Here is a 17,898-nt window from a genome sequence, read left to right on the forward strand (position 1 = left end):
GGCAGCTGGGAGTGTCCTCGGGAATGGCTCCAGCCCAGGGCTCTATGTCCGGGCCGAGGGCTCCCCCGAGGGCGTTTCCATGTCCGTGTAAAACTGAGCGATTTGGTCCCGGTATTTCTGAGCCACCACCGGCCTCTTCAGCTTCATGGTGGGGCCTGTGGGGAACCAGCACAGGGTCAGTGGGGAGGGAACCACGGGGAGCACCCACCAGGCCTGGGGGAGGCAGAACATGGGAACAGGGAACATGGGAACAGTTCTGAATTTCTCTTTGGGTTTAACAGAATCTCCCTCCCTTCCCCCCGAGGCTGCTGGGGCACTGCCCAGGCTCCCCAGGGAATGGTCCCAGCCCCAAGGCTGCCAGAGCTGCAGGAGCCTTTGGACAACGCTCTCAGGGATGCTCAGGGTGGGATTGTTGGGGTGTGTGTGCAGGAACAGGGGCTGCACTGATGATCCCTGAGGGTCTCTCCCAGCTCAGGATGTTCCATAACTCTGCCAGGGGCATCAGGGCACAAGGGTAAGTGCTGCTCCACTTGGTGCCGCTGGGCAGAAGTGGGAATTCACCCCAGTTCATCCCACCCCAAACTGCCACATGGAAAAGTCACAGTGAGGAAAGGCTGGGGGCAGCTCTGTGCATTGGGAGTTGTGTTGGTGTTCCATAGGCAGAGAAGGGGCACAGGGCAATACCCAGACACCACCCCCAGCACTCACCAAGCTCTCCACCAAAGAGGGAGAAATCCTTCTCCAGCAGGACCCACTTCTGGACTTTCTGGGCATTGGACACAGCCCCCTCATTGACAGCAGAGATCCCTTTCTGGATGGCAGAGTAGATGGCCTTGTCTTTGCTGCTGATGATTTCAGAGACCTTGGTGGCATTGCTGCCCAGCTTCTGACAGAATTCCAGAGCTTCTGGACTGAGGTCATCCTTGGGCTCACCCGTTTCAGCATCCACAACGCACTGCAGGCCAGGCCAGAGCAGGGAACTGAGCATTGCTGAGCACCTGAGCCCTCTGCACCAAGGAGCCCCCAGCCCTGGGACAGTTCCTGGGTCCTTTCCCACCTCAATCCAACCCCACCTCAGCTCTCACCCAGCCCCTGGCTGCCAATGGAAACTTGGGACAAAGCACAGATAAATCTCCTCAGAGCTCTGCCTGCTCAGGAGCCAGCAGGGTACAGAGCTCATCTGCCAGACTCCTCCTAAAAAGAGTTAATCACTTCTTTCCAGACCTTTTCTGGAGCACAGTTTAGTTCCCTGCACTGTGCAGCAGCAGTCTGGGAAGTCACACACAGCACTCAACCCTGACAAGTGCAGCAGGGCCACCCCCAGGGCCTGGCTCAGGCCTCCTGCCCCAGGCCAAGGCTGTTGGCCTCGGTCTCACTAAGGAGCAATTCCCACTCTGACACTCAGCACAGGCCACCTCAGACGTGTCCTGGTGGAGTTTAAAGACAGAGTCTGACAAAGAAATCCCTGACAGCTTTTTACCTCCCAGACTGCTCTGAAAGAGATTGAAACAGGTGAGGAAAGCAGAAGGGTTTCCTTTTCCAGCCTCACTTTTGGGTCTTTTCCCTCTGCTTCTTCCTGCCCTCTGTGGCACAGAAAAAGCTGCCCTGAACAACAGCAGGGCCTGATGGTCTGAGCAAGTGACAACTCTGTGCTTTCAGCTGCTCTTTGCAGCTCAGCTACAGTCAATTATGCTCTGGGCTCCTGTTTCCACAAGACAAAAATGTGTAACTCTTCCTCCCTGGAATTAATCAGATTCAGCAGCACAGGTGGTGGATCCCCATCCTGTTTGCCATTACCTTTAGTGTCAGGAGCATAGAAAGGAATTTGGCTTTGTCTCCAACCAACATGGCATTGCTGATGATGGGAACAGCATTCTTGACAGCATCCTCGATTGGAACAGGAGGAATGTTCTCACCTCCTGCAGTGATGATGAGCTCTGGAAAATAATCAAATCCTGATTAATGCTTGGAGCTTCTCCCCTTCCCACAGTCTGAAACAACTCAACTGCTCCTTTGTGTCTGCTGGCTCAAACAGTGTGTGTGTCAGCAGAGCTGGAGAAGGCAGCACACCAGGACTGGGAAAGTCACAGGGTGACCATCCCCAAATCGTTCAAAAATGTGGGGATGTGGCACTTGGGGCTGTGGCTTAGTGGTGGCCCTGGGGGTGCTGTACTCAATGATCTTCAAGGGCTTTTCCAGCCTCAGTGCTGATCCCATGGCTCCAGCAGGCCTGGAGAGAGGAGCAGGAGCTGTTCAGACACAGCCCAGCCAAGGCTGCCTCAGTGCTCCAGGGCTGTTTGCAGTCTGGCAGTGCAGGGTGAGCCCCTTGGCACCCTGGCACAGACCCCTGGGCCTCTAAGGCACCTAAGTTGGCACCCAAATGGTCATAAATGGAAGTGAAAGGAGGTTCCTGTGTGCTGCAGAGCAGAGGGGAGCCCCATTTTCAAGCTCCTGTTCCTTAGAGCAGCCCTCAGATGAGCACCTCTCTCTTTCTGGGGGGCTGAAGGCTTGAGTGACAATGGCTTTGTCTGGGGTTGCTCAAACTGCTGTCCCAAAAGCCACATTGCTACAAGGCACTTGCACAACAGTGTTAAGCTGCTGTTTTCCTTGGAGGTCACCCAGCAAAGCTCCTGAAACTGAGAGAGCTGCTGGTAAAAGAAACCCACAAAGAATTAACTGCACTGGTGCTGAAATCAGAGAGCTTCTTACTCTGCAAACACACCTTGGCCCCAGAGGCCACCCCTCTCCTCCAACCACAGGGAAAAACACCCTGCAGCCACATTCATGTGGAGACTCCAGGAGGAGAAGGATTTAAAGATTCTTCTGTGCAAGTCACTATCACACAACCAGCAGAGCCTCCCCTACACCAGGGGAGGTTTAAGGTGGATATTGGTAAAGATTTCTCCACTGTTCAGCATTGGAACAGACTGCCCAGGGCAGTGGAGGGATTTAAAGGATGTGGAAACTGGGGACATGGGTTAGTTGGGCTCCGTGGGGTCTTTCCCAACATTAACAACACACTATTAGTGCTGCACAACATCAAGATAAACTTGGGGGATGTGTTACCTTTAATTCTGCCTGTGATGAAGAGGAATCCATCCTTGTCATGCTTGCCCAGGTCCCCTGAGTGCAGCCAGCCATCCTCATCAATGGCCTCTTTGGTTTTGTCCTCCATGTTCAGGTAGCCCATGAAGACATGCCTTCCTGAGAAGCAGATCTCCCCAATGCCATCCCTGTCTGGTTTGTGGATCAGGGTGCGGCAGCCAAACAGCTCCTTCCCACAGCTGGAAGAGAGCACAGACCCAGGGTTGATTTATTTTAAACTGGATTTACGCACAGGTTACTGCAGCTCCCCTCAAGCTGAAGAGTTTGAACAAAGCCCACCAGCTTTTTAGCACAACAGCTCCAGCAAAGAGTTTCAAAGGCATCTGCTTGTGTAAGGGCAGCTGCAGAAAGAACTGCTATTGCAGAGAGCAGTGCTCACACACCTGCTGGCTTGCACTCATTGTTCTCAACACCTGGGCTTTGAATGAGCAGATTTGTCCTCAGCAGCAAACTTTCACTGTGCAGACTGAACAAGCCATTCAAAGACACCCTGCACCCTTTAGTTATTTGCCATTAAAGTGAAGGGTAGATTGGAGTTACCAATTCTTCCTTCATCCCACCAGCCCCTCACTTCTTCCCCAGCTCCCACAGGACGAGGCAAGGTAAATTCACACGCCCCTGCTGCTGCTGCCCCTGGCAGATCTCTTCACCTGTGATGTGCTCCCCAGTGGCAGCAAGGCTCTGGGCATGAGCTGCACCAGCAGAGATGGATGTGCCAGAGGCAGAACCCCCCACTCCCTCCGCTCCCAGGAAGGTGCTCACCTGCCGAGCTTGAAGGCGTGAGGTAGGGAGATGGTGTGAGGCCCAGAGCTCTCACTCATCCCATAGAGCTCCAGCACAGGAATGTTCAGGCTCAAAAAGAACTCCAGGGTCTCTCTGGTGATGGGAGCAGCCCCCGTGTAGCACTTGGTGCAGCGGTCCAGCCCCAGGGCCTTGCGCACCTTCCTGTACACCAACTGCCGGGCCAGGCGGAAATTCACCGGCACCTCGGAGCACCTGCACCAGAAAACAGGCACACATGGAACTCCTCCCCCTTCCTCCTCTTATCTTCATCCTACTTTAGTTCATTCAATAAAATAATGGATTATTTCCCTCCCTCCAGCCCTTGCTGCTCCTCCTCGGGTCCAAGTGCCACTGGCCTGTCACATGGGATATTGTGGGCCTGACATTTCTGGGGCTGAGAGATTTCAGCCTGCTGGCAGCTACTAACTTCTTCCCCAAGAAAAATTTCTCAAGAAAGTTTCTTCTCAAAACAGTCTTGGCAAACAACTCTCCTTTCTCAAAGCAATCTTTTTCCAGGTGTGCTTTGCTGTTTCTCTGGTTTAACCAATGGGATTAGAGAAGTGTCGTTCCTATTCACCAACCATGTTAAGTCTGTATCAGAACACCTTATAAAAGGTAATAAAAATTAGACAATAAAAGCCTTTTTCCTATGCTCTTTGCATTCTGAAATATTTGGAGTATCTCATCTTTCTTTCGTGTCCTACAAAAGATATAACTCTGGATGGAATATAATCCCTGGATTGAATATAACCCCTGATCTGACAGTAAAGTTCTCCTAAAACTCATCAGCATCCCTGAAATGTAGCTCATAATTACCCATTCATTCTCTTCAGGTTGGTCTGCAGCCCCACTTCCTTGGCCCATGATGCCACTCTCCTTCGGAGTGCTGAGGCTTTCATGCCCACAGATTTCATTTTCTCTTCCATTTTTTCCCAGACACGAGGAACTCCCAAAAAAGCAGTTGGCCTCACTTCCCGCAGGGTCTCCACCAAGCTGCCCTGAGAGAAGTAGGATTTAATGCAGGCTTCAGGTCAGTACTGGTTACTAGCAAAAACCTGGGAGTCTGCCATAAGTTTTGAGGAATTGTTTGTTTTTTGCAGCACCACCAAGAAAAGGCAACCCCTGAGGCATTCCAGTGGGAACTGGAAGGGAACAAAGGTCAATGCTTTCAGTGCCAGTGCTGACACAAGAACCATTTACTCAGGACTCAGGTTTAGCTGAGGCTATGGTGCAATGTGGGCAGAGCAAACACAAGCCTGTTGCTCAACCACTTCTTGATGTGGCACCAGGTGTCAGGTGAGAACTCAGCAGCTCCCAATTGTGGAGTGCTGGGTCAGCTTCTCCCAGTCTGTGACTGAGTCAAAAGGTGAAGGCCAGGCCACAGTCAAACCAACAGGGGCACTTGGTCAGTGGGCAAAGTAAACCCATTTAGGAAAGCTGACAGAATCACAAGATAACACCACCTCGTTTCAAGCACCCACCCCAGCTCAAGCAGGTAGATAGGTGTAAGTTTATTATCTTTTTTTTTTACCTTCAATGCATCTGGTTGGGCAAAGTAAACTTGCACTCCGAAGGACATGGCTGCCCAGATGTCACACATCTGTGCAGCGATGTGGCTGAGGGGCAGGTAACTGATCACCTCCTCTTGCCTGTCACGGGCATCGCTCAGCGCAATGAACTGTCCGCCCACCGCCGCCGTCCACGTCAGCTGCAACAGGAACCCACAGGGGCCTCAGGGCAGGGACAGACAGAGCACACAAGGCACAACACAGCTACAGCATCCTGGGATTCCCACAGCAGGGCTTGGCTCGTTCAGCTGGAGCAGAGATTGAGGGGAGGCTCCTCGGGGGCTGCAGCTCCTCCCAAAGGGAGGCGGAGGGGCAGGGGCTGAGCTCTGCTCTGGGACAGGGACAGGAGCCCAGGAAGGGCTGGAGCTGTGTCAGGGCTTGGGATGGAGCTCAGGGAAAGGTTCTTCCCCCCAAGGCTCCCCAGGGAATGGTCCCAGCCCCAAGGCTGCCAGAGCTGCAGGAGCGTTTGGACAACGCTCTCAGGGATGCTCAGGGTGGGATTGTTGGGGTGTCTGTGCAGGGCCAGGGGCTGGGCTGATGATCGCTGAGGGTCCCTCTCAGCTCAGGATTTCTCCCTCAGCACCCCGGGGTCACAGTTGCTGGGGTGGCACTCACATTGTCATGGCTGAGCATGACACCCTTGGGCTGGCCCGTGGTGCCCGAGGTGTAGATGAGGGTGCAGCACTGGTTGGGTTTCTGGGATGCGATGATCCCGCGGAGCCGTGAGTCCGGCACGTCCCTGCCCAGCTCCATGAACTCCCTCCACTGCAGAGAACACAAAAGCTCAGTCACTTTGTAAGGTATCACCCACAGGAAAAATGAAACTCTTTGCAATACACCAAGAGAAGGAAGCTGTTCTCCCTGTCCAGTTCTCTGGAAGAGGCTGTAAATCCACACTGTCACCCCACAGTGTTTTGTGGCTGACACAGGGAGAAGCAGAAAGGAGACAGACCCACCCCCCGCAGCTTCACAGCCCTGTAGCAACTCCCTGGAGTAACTGTGGGGCTCGAGGGTGTCTGGAAAAGGTCAGTAGCCTCACAGCCCCCTTACAACATGGATTATCCAGGTTGCACATGAGCAGACACCTCCTCCCACCACAGCCAACACGAGCTCAGGGGATCACAGTCACAGAATTCTGGGCTGGTTTTGGGTTGGAAAGGACCTTAAAGACCATCTCATCCCAAAGCTCTGCCATGGACAGGGATGTGACCCACCAGATGTTTAAGGCCCCACAGCAGGTCACAAGTATTTGCAGCCATCAGCTGAACACAACCAGGACTTGGAAGCCGTGAAGAAGCCCAGGACTTACTGAGTACAGATTTGGTCTCTTCTCTTTGATCTCCTCCCCATACTGGACAATGGCCTTCAGATGAGGTAGTTTGTCTTCAATCTGTGTTAAGAAGGGAGATTTGTGAGAAAAGCAAATGCTGCTTGTCCCTTCCAGGCCTCTGTAACCCCACTTAGCACACTCCTTACATTTGCCACTTTATGTAAAGCCAAGAGAATCCCATCTGTGCTCCTGAAAGAATGGGTTTGCCTCACCAGAAACAGTCACAATTTGAGCTGGGATGTTGCCAGACAACCTAGAGGATGCTCAGTTGTTCATTTTGGCTTTTCCTATTTTAAGCCCAAGGCTTTTAGGAAGTGAAAACACCACTTAACCTCTTGTGAGACACAGTGCCAGTGCCAGCTCAGCTGGATGGAGCAGGGAGCACACCAAGGATTTCACCTCTGCTCTCAGACCCAGCACTTCCCTCAGCATTTTACCCTCAGGGGTAATGCTCTCCCACAGCATTTTACCCTCCCACATCTGTCAACAGGTTGCTGTAACTCCCAGCCATGTAAAAAACAATTACTTCTAAGATTTTCTGCAGCTGTTTATGATTTTCCACCACTATAACGTTGGCACTGCAGTTCTCTGCCACGTAATGACAGGCCTCAGGAGAGTTTGTAGTGTAGATCCCAACAGCAAATCCCCTGCAAAAGGGAAAAAAACAAAACAGAGTTAGAGGACAAGCAGAGTCACTGGCAAAATTCAGACAATTTCAGAGAAAAAAAAACTTTAAGAAGAATATCCCATAAAATGACAACAAAGAGGGGAGGGCTTAATTCCAAGAGGAAAGATTCTACTCTGGGGCGTGGGAAATGTCAAGAGTGGTGTGAGGGACCAAAATATCTCATGGAAAAAGCAGATAACACAATTCAGTCATGGGATTCTCTGGCATTTCCCACCATATTTTAATCATTCTGTACATAAGAATGCTTTTGGATTGATTAACCTCTGCTCATTTTATTTTGAAAGAAGCAGCTGGCTAAAAAAACCCTTTTTGTCTCATTAATTCATTATGAAATAGTTCAGCTTCTATCCACCTTCATTAAACCCAAATATAAGCAATTTGGTTTGGGATTTTTTTTTGTTTGTTTATTTTACTGGGGTTTTAATCAAAACCTGCTTCTCATGTGAATACTGCAGTCACTCTGTGCCTGCCAAAGCAAAATGCATGGCAAGAAACAAGAGTCTTACCCTGCAAGGATGGCTCCAATGTCAGCAATGAACCACTCTGCAGAATTAAATCCCAGGATGCCCACTCCATGGAAACGCTCCAGGCCCAGCTGTAAAACAAGAGATGGTGTTACAGCAGCCTGGCTTCTCCTCTGGACAAAGCTCAGGGTTCATCTGCAGATCTTTGCTGAGCACAGCACTGAGGGAAGAGTTTGTGCTCTTACATGGGGTAATTCCCATTGAAAAACTCCCCAGGAGCCAAGGTGGAACCAGAGAAAGTTCCACATCACTGTTCCACTGTAAGTGGGCAGGAAAACAGGGATTTGCTGAGCTCTGTCCTTGGAAAGACTGGCTCACTGGAATTCACCAACAGGAACATAAACCTGCAGTCCAGGGAGTTACCTGTTCCCCTGGGCTGGGAATGAGGAGGTGAGAGGCGAAGTCAGACAACACCTCCTGGGACATTTGGAACAAGCTGGGAGTGTCAGATATCAATAATGGCCAGAGCAACAAGCTCCAGTGCAGTCACATTTGGCTATGAAATTCCAACTCTTGGAGTCCCAGCCTTTAACTCCCTCAGCCAGAGTCTGGTTTTGTCCCAGAGTGGAAGATCCCACCACAGGAATAAAACCAGGCTGGCCTTAACATGAAGAAATAAGACTTGATCCCAACAGTAAAAACAGGTAGTGTTGGTTTCTGTCTCCTAATCCCAGCAGCACAAGCAAAAGGCTGGGCCATGAGGGACATTTAAGTGGTTTGTAACCATCCCTTTAAGTTTTTTCTTAGAAAGATGAACCTTTCCATGCCTCTGAAGGGGCAGGTTTGCCATACACCTCAAACACTTCACCTTAAATGTTTCCTGTTCCCTTACATGCCTTTTTTTTCCTTGATTACATGAGGAAACAACTTTCAAAAAAATTAAATACCAAGGTGTCCATAGCATGTTCAGACACTTCCCTGTCACTGCAAGATTCATCTGCACTCAGGGAGTTTGCAGGTTTAAGATAGACTTGACTGCAGCCATTCCAGCACTTAAATGAGTGAATATTAAACTTGACTTTTTACATAGTTGTAGGAAAAGGGAGAAATCAAGGGAGAAAGTTTTAAATTAAAAGAAGAGAGATTTACATAAGATATTCTTGGCTGTGAGGGTGGGCAGGCCCTGGTGCCCAGAGCAGCTGCCCCTGGATCCCTGGCAGCGTCCAAGGCCAGGCTGGATGGGGTTTGGAGCAGCCTGGGACAGTGGAAGGTGTCCCTGCCATGGCAGAGGGTGGAATGGGATGGGTTTTAAGGTCCCTCCCAACCCAAACCATGCTGTTTTTAGTATTCTGTGAATAGCACAAAGAGAATTCAACAAACTTTTACCTTCAGAAAGCTTTTGGCTGCTTTCCAGCACTCATCATAGTACATCTTATAGGTCAGCTTTATCCACTGGCCGTTTTTTTTGGATGCAAGGGCGTAATAGTCACTGTATTTGTCCACACTTTCCTGCAGGAGCTGGTGCACAGTCTTTGGGGCCTCACTGCCAAAGCCCTGTTCTTCCATCCTCAGCTTGACCTCTCCATCACGATGTGTTGTCCACACACTGGAGCCAGCAGGGGAGGCTGCTTTGAGAGAAAAGTGTTCAGCATCTTAGATTTACAAAATTCCTGTTGCTGTAACAGCAATAGAAATACAAGTATCAAGCATATGAAAGCAAATGCTGTTACACCCCCTCCCACACCCTTTTTCTGACTCTTTCTCCATGGCAATTTGGCCAAGTGACCCCCAGTATTTTAGACTACAAGCCTCTAGAGCACTTTCAAATTTTGTTAAACATTTCCCACTCACATCTCTTCTAACCTGCTCTGCTGCCCCAAGGCTCTTGTACTGGTAAGGTGAAAGTTTCCTGCATCTTATACTCTGCTATTTTTAATTTTTTTTTTAAGAGGACTGAAAGCAGGACACTGGTACCTGGTAGATGAGCACCAGGCACTGACCCTGCCTATTTAATCCCTGAAGCACAGCTGTGCTTTAAAGTCTGAGTTCCAGACTGAGTTCTGCATAACCCATCCTGCAACCTGAGCTGCTTCTTCCATTGTCATGGTTTGACAAATCCCTCTCTCATTGCAATGATAATTTCAGGCACCCCACAGACCCCAAACTTCCATCCACTCACCTTTGGGACTGAGTGAGTTCACCTGATGTCTCTCCATCTTGGAATCTTCCCCTGGCTCGCTGTTGTGTGGCTCAGCAGTGCTGCAAGGCACAAGGAATTATCCCTGGATGAGAACACTGAGGGCTGCCTGCCACAGGCAGGTTTGCTCCAGCCCTTAATGTCACCCAGTCCTTGGATGTCAAAGTGATCCCTGATGTGCTGCAGGTGACTTTATTAATTCACTACCCTGCACGGCCCCAGCAATGGAATGGGTCTCTCTGAGTGTGCAAGCTCTGCCTGTGCTGGTTTTGAACACATGAGTGTTGTCCTAATTGCAGCTTTCAATGCAGACAAGCTGCAGCAGAATGCATAAACATCATCCCAAAAACAGCCATCATTTAATTCCTACAGGCTGCTCCAGGTGCCTGAAACAAAGAGTCTGCAGCTGGGAGGAGGAGGAGGAGAAGGGGGGCAGGAAGGGACACTTGGATCTGGAACTCATCTCCTGTCTGCAATATGTGAGTCCAACAACAGGAGAGGCCCTGGGGACACTCTGGAGTCACCCCATGGGGAAACCCACAGAGATTTCCTGCAAAAGAGCAGGAAATTGATTTAACAGGAAATCTTGTCCTTAGGTATTCCTATTAAAGCCAGTGCTCTCACCAGATGCTTGGTAAGAAACAAAACCAGGCTCATCCCTGTGTGCTTCAGCCATGCTCCTCCCAGCTGAGTTGTCCTTTCACTTTCAGCCCTGCAGGAGCTGGTGAAGCACCACTTGCCTGCTTGCAAAACTGCTCTTACTCCATCCCTGTCCAAGCTGGACTGTCTCACAGCCCCAGTGAGGAGAGTAAGGGATAATCAAGCCTCATGTCCCACTTGAGAGCAGGAGCTGGAAGCCAGACCAGTGAGATTTGGGAGTCCACCCTCCAGGCAGGCAGCTGTTGCTTTGCTCCCTGCCCCGGGCAATGCCCTGCCAGGGCCATGGGCAGAGCACTGAGGTCTGAGTTTTGGCTGATTTAATATTTCACTGCAGAGACCCAAACTTTCCATCTTGCCCTGCCCTACCGGGCCCTTTCCTCAGCCCATCACTCAGGTGTTGTTTCTCCAGGCTGGTGTTTCCCTTCTTCACAGCAGCACCTGCAGCACAAGCCCAGGCTCTTCCAGCAGGGCCCTGACATCACAATCACCCCAACACTGCAGGGGAGCAGAAAGGAGCCCTGACTCTGCCCATTACAATCACACAGCTGAGAGCTCCTCTGGGCCCACACAAACAACTCAGCCTAAGGCAGGCAGGGCTCCCACCAAGTCCCACCTTTTATTTCCTTTCTACCAGGCCAGAGACAAGACAATCCAGCACAGGCACTGTGTGAATTTCGGGGTGACGGGGAAAACTCTTCCCTCTAATCTACATTTATTCTGCATTTCTAGGGAACAGTCAGCTATGACTGCTTTGGGCATACGAGGAGGTTTAAGGCCCAGGGAAGATCTGACATGGCTGATCCCATGTCCTGTCCTAAAGCAGAACTGCTTCTCTGAACCAATCTGCAAGCCAGCAACCAGGGTTGAGTAAATAATGTCTTTATTTCCCCCAAGGGGGTTCTGAGATGTTCCCATCTCTGTTCTCCCTCCTCATTACTGAGAACATTTTTCAGCACAAATTAATCCTCAGTTGCAATAGTTCTGCACCATTTCTTCACCAGCTTTTATGATCAAAGCATGCAAATGACCCAGTAATATGAGCAGAAAAGCCCCAGCTATTTCCCTCACAGTCAGTCAAGCCATCTTTTTCTCCCCCTTATGACATGTAATTCAATGCAGCCCCAAAAAATTTAGGTAAAGAGGTTTTTAGTCAGCTAGATCCCATTATGCTGTGGTGAGATATAGACCCTAATCTGCTCCTTAGTCTGTAAATCTAAGCAGCCTCTTACCAGCAGGAGTTTGAGATCAGTCTAGGTACTGCACATGAGCTGTTCTCTGCAGAGGGAGGACTCTCCCAAACTCATTTTCATTAATCAAAGTGAGCATGGCAGAATACAAGCTATATATACAGGGTAAATAAAATCCTAAATGAGACAAACCTAGGTGAAGAGTTGAGCAGCACATCTTCCTGTGGCACCTCACAGGTCCCTTGAAGAGCTGAATTGCAGTAAGCCACAGAGACTGGTTCTGCCAGTGCCATCCTCGCCTCTGACTCACACAGCACTGTCCCTGCAAAAACAGGTTTGAAAAATAAAAATACAGCCAAACGTCACAGCCAAGCAGCTCCACTGACGTGAGGGAGGCAGCCCCAAAAGTGGCACAACTCGAGCCTGCTGCATCCGACAAAACACAGGAAATTCTGACACTGGGCACGCTCCAGTCATTGCAAAACCCCACTGCAGAACAAACGTGACACGCGCAGCCCCCCCAGAGCACCAATTTCATTTCCACGCTCCCTTTGCCCCAAATGCTGTCCCAAAAGCTTGGCTGGCAGCCCCCCCTGCTCCCTGCAGCCTCACCGTGCATGGCCCGTCCCGCAGCCTCCCCTCCGCAGCCGCTCAGCACCGACGTGTAATATCCTTTATTTTTAAACTAGCGCCCAGGAGGCAGATCGAGAGCATCTTATGTCATGTGCTGCTGCCTCGCAATTGGAAGCGGCTCGTCACCCCACACCGCCGCCTCTTAAGGAGGCTCTGGCCCCACGCCTGCCCAGCCCCGGCACTCCGGGGATTTCGGTCCCTCTGGGGGCACACAGCCCCGGGACACACCTTATTTCAGCCTCTTCACATAGAAATCAGCGTTTTGCAGCTGTTTGGCTTTTTTTTTTTTTTTTTTTTTTTTTTTTTTTTTTTTTTTTGGTGGCTCCCCACGCTGCTTTCAGCACTTTGTCTTGGGGGATTTCATCACCTAAAAGAAGTGTTTTCTAAACGCCGGTTTTATTTAAGGTTTGCACTCATCAAAAGCCTTTGATGCTTATGAGTCGCCAGGCTGAGCTTTAATTGTTTCAAGGGATTTCAAGCTGATTGGAGATGAATCCCAATATCCCTGATCTCTCTAAGAAGTGGATTTCAGGCTGCTATTTTGTACCTGCATTAGACAGGCGCATTTAAATCGTGCGGTGCGAGGGGCATGTTCATCTCCACGAGGGACAGAAGTGAAAGAATCTTTATGTCACGAATCCGACCCGGCAGGCTGCAGCCTCCTGCCCCTGCCGGGAGGGGAAAGCCACGCCGGGCAGAGCTCAGGGACGTCCCCCTTTCCGCTTACTCATCTGCGCAAGGACACGTTGCTGCTCACGCCACGCTCCGCTGCGAGTCACCACGCCAGAAATAGTTTAATTAACCAGCAGCGAGAGCGGGATGCCCGCAAAAAAACCCATCTCTGACTGGCAGACGCTGCCGCAGACCTGCTCTGGGCTGGAACGCCAGGGCGGATTATTGGCAGTGTCAGAAGATGGGGTTGGATCTGCAGCCCCGCGCTCGGAGCAGCCACTCGGACCTGCCCAGAGGAGCCCAAACCCACCCGCGGGACCACCCGAGGTGTCCCCACGGCCTCTCTTGCTCAAGGAAAACCCGAGCAGAGCCCAGGAGGGACAGAGGGCAGCAGCTGCCATCACTCCTGACCCCCTTTACAATGCTGCTCCCACTGTCCTCCCCAGCACCCCACAGTGAGAGGTTCAGGGCACCCCAGTGCCCCCAGGGGAAGCTCTGGTCTCCGCACTGATTACAGCGTTTCTCTTGCCAGCTGTGCATTAGTGCAGCAATGGAGCTTCAAGGGAAAGGGCGAGGTGTTCTCACTGCTGCTGTCAGGGAATCATCTCACTGCTGCTGTCAGGGAATCACGGCATCCCAGGGTGGGTTGGAAGGATCTTAAAGCCCATCCTATTCCACCTCTGCCATGGCAGGGACACCTCCCACTGTCCCAGGCTGCTCCAAGCCCCATCCAGCCTGGCCTTGGACACTTCCAGGGATCCAGGGGCAGCCCCAGCTGCTCTGGGCACCCTGTGCCAGGGCCTGCCCACCCTCACAGGGAAGTACTTCCTACTAATTCCTGATCTAGTCCTGCCCTCTGGCAGTGGAAGCCATTTCCCCCTGGCACTCCAGACCCTTTCAAATAGTCTCCCTCTCTGTCTCTCATTTTCTTGCAGGATCTCTTCAGGTTTTGGAAGGTTACAATTGAGATCACCCCACAACTTCTCTTCTCCAGGCTGAACAACCCCAATTGTCTCATCCTTCCCTCACAGCAGAGCTGTTCCATTCCCCCAAGTTTCATTTCCATTGCAGGCTTTCTGCATCACCTTTAGTCACCCAAGAGGGAAAAAGCTCTTCCCAGTGTAGACCATCCCCGAGTTCTGCTCTCACTGTGCACAGCCCCGGGCACACTCACACCGTGAACTGAAATGAAATCTGATTGTGCAGCTTCCCAAACCAGACATGCATTTGATCCAACAAATTCAGGTTAGAAGGAAATATTTCCCAATATAAACAGACTCTCCCTGGCTTTGCTCAGCACTGCAGCTCGGGCCTTCCCTCCCTGATGCTCAGTTACAAACACACAAGTTCCAGGGTTAGGAAGGGATGCTCTCTCCAACACAAACCATTCCGTGGTTCACCAGAGCCATGGTGGATACCAAATTTTGGGTGCTGAATGCTCCCACCCCAGCTGTTCCCTGAGGAATTAGCACACCATGATGTACCAGTGTTAGGGAACATGGAGGATACACTCGCCAAAAAAAAAAAAAAAAAAAAAAAAAAAAAAAAAAAAAAAAAAAAAAAAAAAACACCTGCGGGATGAAACCTCCCTTTTAATTAAGGCTGCTTGACTCCTTAAACCACTTAAATAAAAACGCGTTCTGCTCTGAGGGAGCGTCGTGACCCAGAAGAATTGCAAATGGAGTGTTTCTGTGCAACCACAATGGGACTTCACTGACCAACCAGAATAAACGCCTGAGAATGTGCAAACTTGTGACACCGAAGGGGGAAGGAGTGGAGTTTTCATTCCTAACAGGCTTTGGACACACCTTTACCTAAAATACACACCGAGCTTCAACAACACCAGTTCAAATTCAAATTACCGAGCACTTATCAGCCACTTGACATTTTCAAGCACGGCCCCACTCGGCTTCCTGTGCTGGTTTCTTTTAACCAGTAAAGGCACCACATCCGCCCCTGTCCAGAGCAGCTCCAGGCAATTGCCACATCACCATCAAAACCGAAACGGGCCTTTTTGTTCCTTTGTTCCCTTTAAAGACCTACTAGGTGAGGAAACGAAAGCGGAGCTACTCACTCTTCGTCCTCTTAGATAAACTCCGTTTTTAGGAGAGGCAGTGACAAATCTTCCTGAGCACTAAAGGTTTTGATTTTCTCCCTGACCGCAGCACTGACCACAGGCGCCGGGCAGTTACCCCACGCCCTCCTGATGCTGCAGTGGAGAAAACAGGAGCAAAAGTAACTCCAGCCTCTGTTGGGATGATGAGTGACTGTCACAGGTGTCTGACTCCACCGCAGCACCTCCGGAGCTGAGATTCTGGCCGCAGAAAGCTGCCCACTGCCCATCGCTTGGTCAGCAAACAACCAGACAATGCTCAATTTCAGGAGCGTTGCTTCTCCAGGGCACCGCAGTGTTTCAGGTGAATTCCCCAGCAGTGGGACTCGGCAGGAGGCCGAGCTCCTCGTTCCTAAAGCGCCGCTCCCCGCACATCGCACAGCGCGGGGAGATCCCCGCAGGCCGAGCGGGACAGCGCAGGGCGGGATTGTCACTGTGCTCCCACACACGGCTGTGTGTCCCCTGGGAGCGGCCACAGGAGCGCCCCGAGCACTGGGGGCACTCAGAGCACCCCCGGACTCCGGGGTCACTCAAAGCACCCCCAAATTCTGAGGTCACCTCACGGAGCATCCCCGAACTCTGGGGTCACCGCAGAGAACATCCCTGATCCCTCCGGTCACTTCATAGAGCGCTCCCAGCTCAGGTCACCTCGTGGAGCATCCCAAACTCCCAGATCACCTCATAGAGCATCCAGGACACCTCAGAGCATCCGAAACTCTCACCTCACCTCATGGAGCATCCCCTGATCCCTCGGGTCACCTCATAGCGCATTCCCACCTCTCAGGACATCCCAAACTCCCAGGACACCTCACGGAGCATCCCCAGATGCCTCAGGTCACCTCACAGAGCATTCCCACCTCTCAGGACATTCAGAGCATCCCAAGCTCTCAGGTCACCTCACGGCCCCTCAGGAGGGGTTCCTGGACAGCACAGGGGAAGGGACACCCCTTCTCCTCAGACCACCTCCTGCCCTGACCGGCGGCTGGGGAAACCCCCACCACAACCCACCCCTGGTGTTCATTTAACCAAAACCACCAAGAATCTCCCCCGTGCTGCGCAGACAACCACCCACGAACGGGACATCAAGAGAAGCATCTGGCGGGGTGGCGAAACCCCTGCGGTGGGCGGGCAGCCCCCACACACACCAGGTGTCGCTGGGGTCCCCAATCCCTCCCTCAGCCCGGGCTGGGCCGGGCTTTAGGACCGCGCGTTACCTCCGGGCCCGCCGGGCGCGCGCGGCCCCTCAGCAGCTCCCGCGCGCCGCCGGGAGGCGCCTTTTACAGCGCTCGTGCATTGTGGGCGTGGCCAGGGCCACTTCGCTCCGCCCACTCCACAGGTTTGAAACATCCCATTGGGCGACAAGGCGGTGGGCAGAAATCAAGCCACGCCCTCTGCGCTGGGGAGAGGCGCACGGCCAAGCGATTGGATGAGGCGGATGTCAATAACAGCTAGGCCACGCCCCCTTCCCGCTAGGGTTACTCGTGGTCAATGCCCGGCGCCGTGTCCGGGACACGGGAATGGGAAGAGCCAAACACCGGGGCTGGGCCAAACACCGAGAAATCGGCTGTACCAAACACAGGGAATGGGCTGTGCTGAACACCGGGATTGGGCTGTGCCGGAGTCTGGGATTCGGCTGTTCCCAACACCGGGAGTGGGCTGTTCCCAACACCGGGATTTGCCTGTGCCAAACACCGGGAATGGGCTGTGCAAACCCTGGGAATGGGCTGTTCCCAACACCGGGATTCAGCCATGCCAAACACCGGGAATGGGCTGTTCCCAACACCGGGATTCAGCCATGCCAAACACCGGGAATGGGCTGTTCCCAACGCCAGGATTCAGCCATGCCAAACACCGGGAAGTGCCTGTTCCTGGGCCCGGAGCATGGCCCAAACACCGCCCCAGGCTGTGCTGGAACAGGTTGAAGCTCTGCAGCACCCAGGGTGCTGTGGTGGTGTTTTGGGCTGACCCAGCAGAAGTTTTTGAGGAAGGGAGGAAAATAGTCGAAATCCTTCTGAAAGCTGGTTTTTCCCTAAAATAAAGTAAGAGTAAGGGCAAGATTCAATAGGACAAGAGGAAATGGCCTCAAGTCGCACCAGGGGAGGTTTATGTTGGACATCAGATAAAATTCATCATGGAAAAGGTTGTAAATCATTGGAACAGGCTGTGCAGGGCAGTGGTGGAGTCACAATCCCTGGAAAAGCTAAAAAAATCCATGGATGTGCCACTGGGGGACGTGGCTTAGTGGTGACCACGGGCTGATAGTCGGATTTGCTCTTAGAGGTCCTTTCCAGCCTTTATGATTCTGTGAAAGAGATTTTTCAAGCAGAGCCTTGAGCAACAACAACCCTTTGGCCAAATGAAACAGGAGATGGTTCATGAAGAAGCTCTTGGGCCATTCTGGACAGGACAAGATGCAAAATGTGCTCCAACCACAGCTGGGGTGGGGAACAGTCCAACCTGGAGCAGAAATCTTTGGGGAAGATTCAAAGAGCTTTTAG

At 51.9% G+C, this 17,898-nt stretch overlaps 1 protein-coding gene across 3 annotated transcripts; it reads right to left on the bottom strand.

Annotated features, from left to right (window-relative positions):
- Positions 1-42: 42 nt before the first annotated feature.
- On the bottom strand, positions 43-16,640 carry ACSBG2 (acyl-CoA synthetase bubblegum family member 2; the record flags this gene model as incomplete). Of its 3 annotated transcripts, none has more annotated exons than XM_083879897.1 (15): positions 16,615-16,640; positions 12,175-12,304; positions 10,118-10,197; positions 9,325-9,566; positions 7,981-8,069; positions 7,313-7,433; positions 6,766-6,846; positions 6,072-6,221; positions 5,420-5,596; positions 4,705-4,886; positions 3,868-4,101; positions 3,067-3,284; positions 1,798-1,937; positions 709-955; positions 43-155 (listed from the first exon to the last, which is right to left on the bottom strand). In XM_083879897.1, exons 2-15 carry the CDS (start codon positions 12,273-12,275, stop codon positions 43-45), a joined length of 2,175 nt encoding a protein of 724 aa, XP_083736023.1. In that variant the 5' UTR covers positions 12,276-12,304; positions 16,615-16,640. The 3 variants fall into 3 exon arrangements, with proteins under 3 accessions (XP_083736023.1, XP_083736022.1, XP_083736021.1); XM_083879896.1 differs by lacking the exon at positions 16,615-16,640 and adding an exon at positions 12,595-12,697 and having other exon boundaries at positions 9,325-9,563; XM_083879895.1 differs by lacking the exon at positions 16,615-16,640 and adding an exon at positions 12,595-12,697.
- Positions 16,641-17,898: the final 1,258 nt, after the last annotated feature.

The sequence above is a fragment of the Zosterops lateralis genome (genome assembly GCF_965231275.1).
Source record: "Zosterops lateralis genome assembly, chromosome: 29".
NCBI classification, from domain to species: Eukaryota; Metazoa; Chordata; class Aves; order Passeriformes; family Zosteropidae; genus Zosterops; species Zosterops lateralis.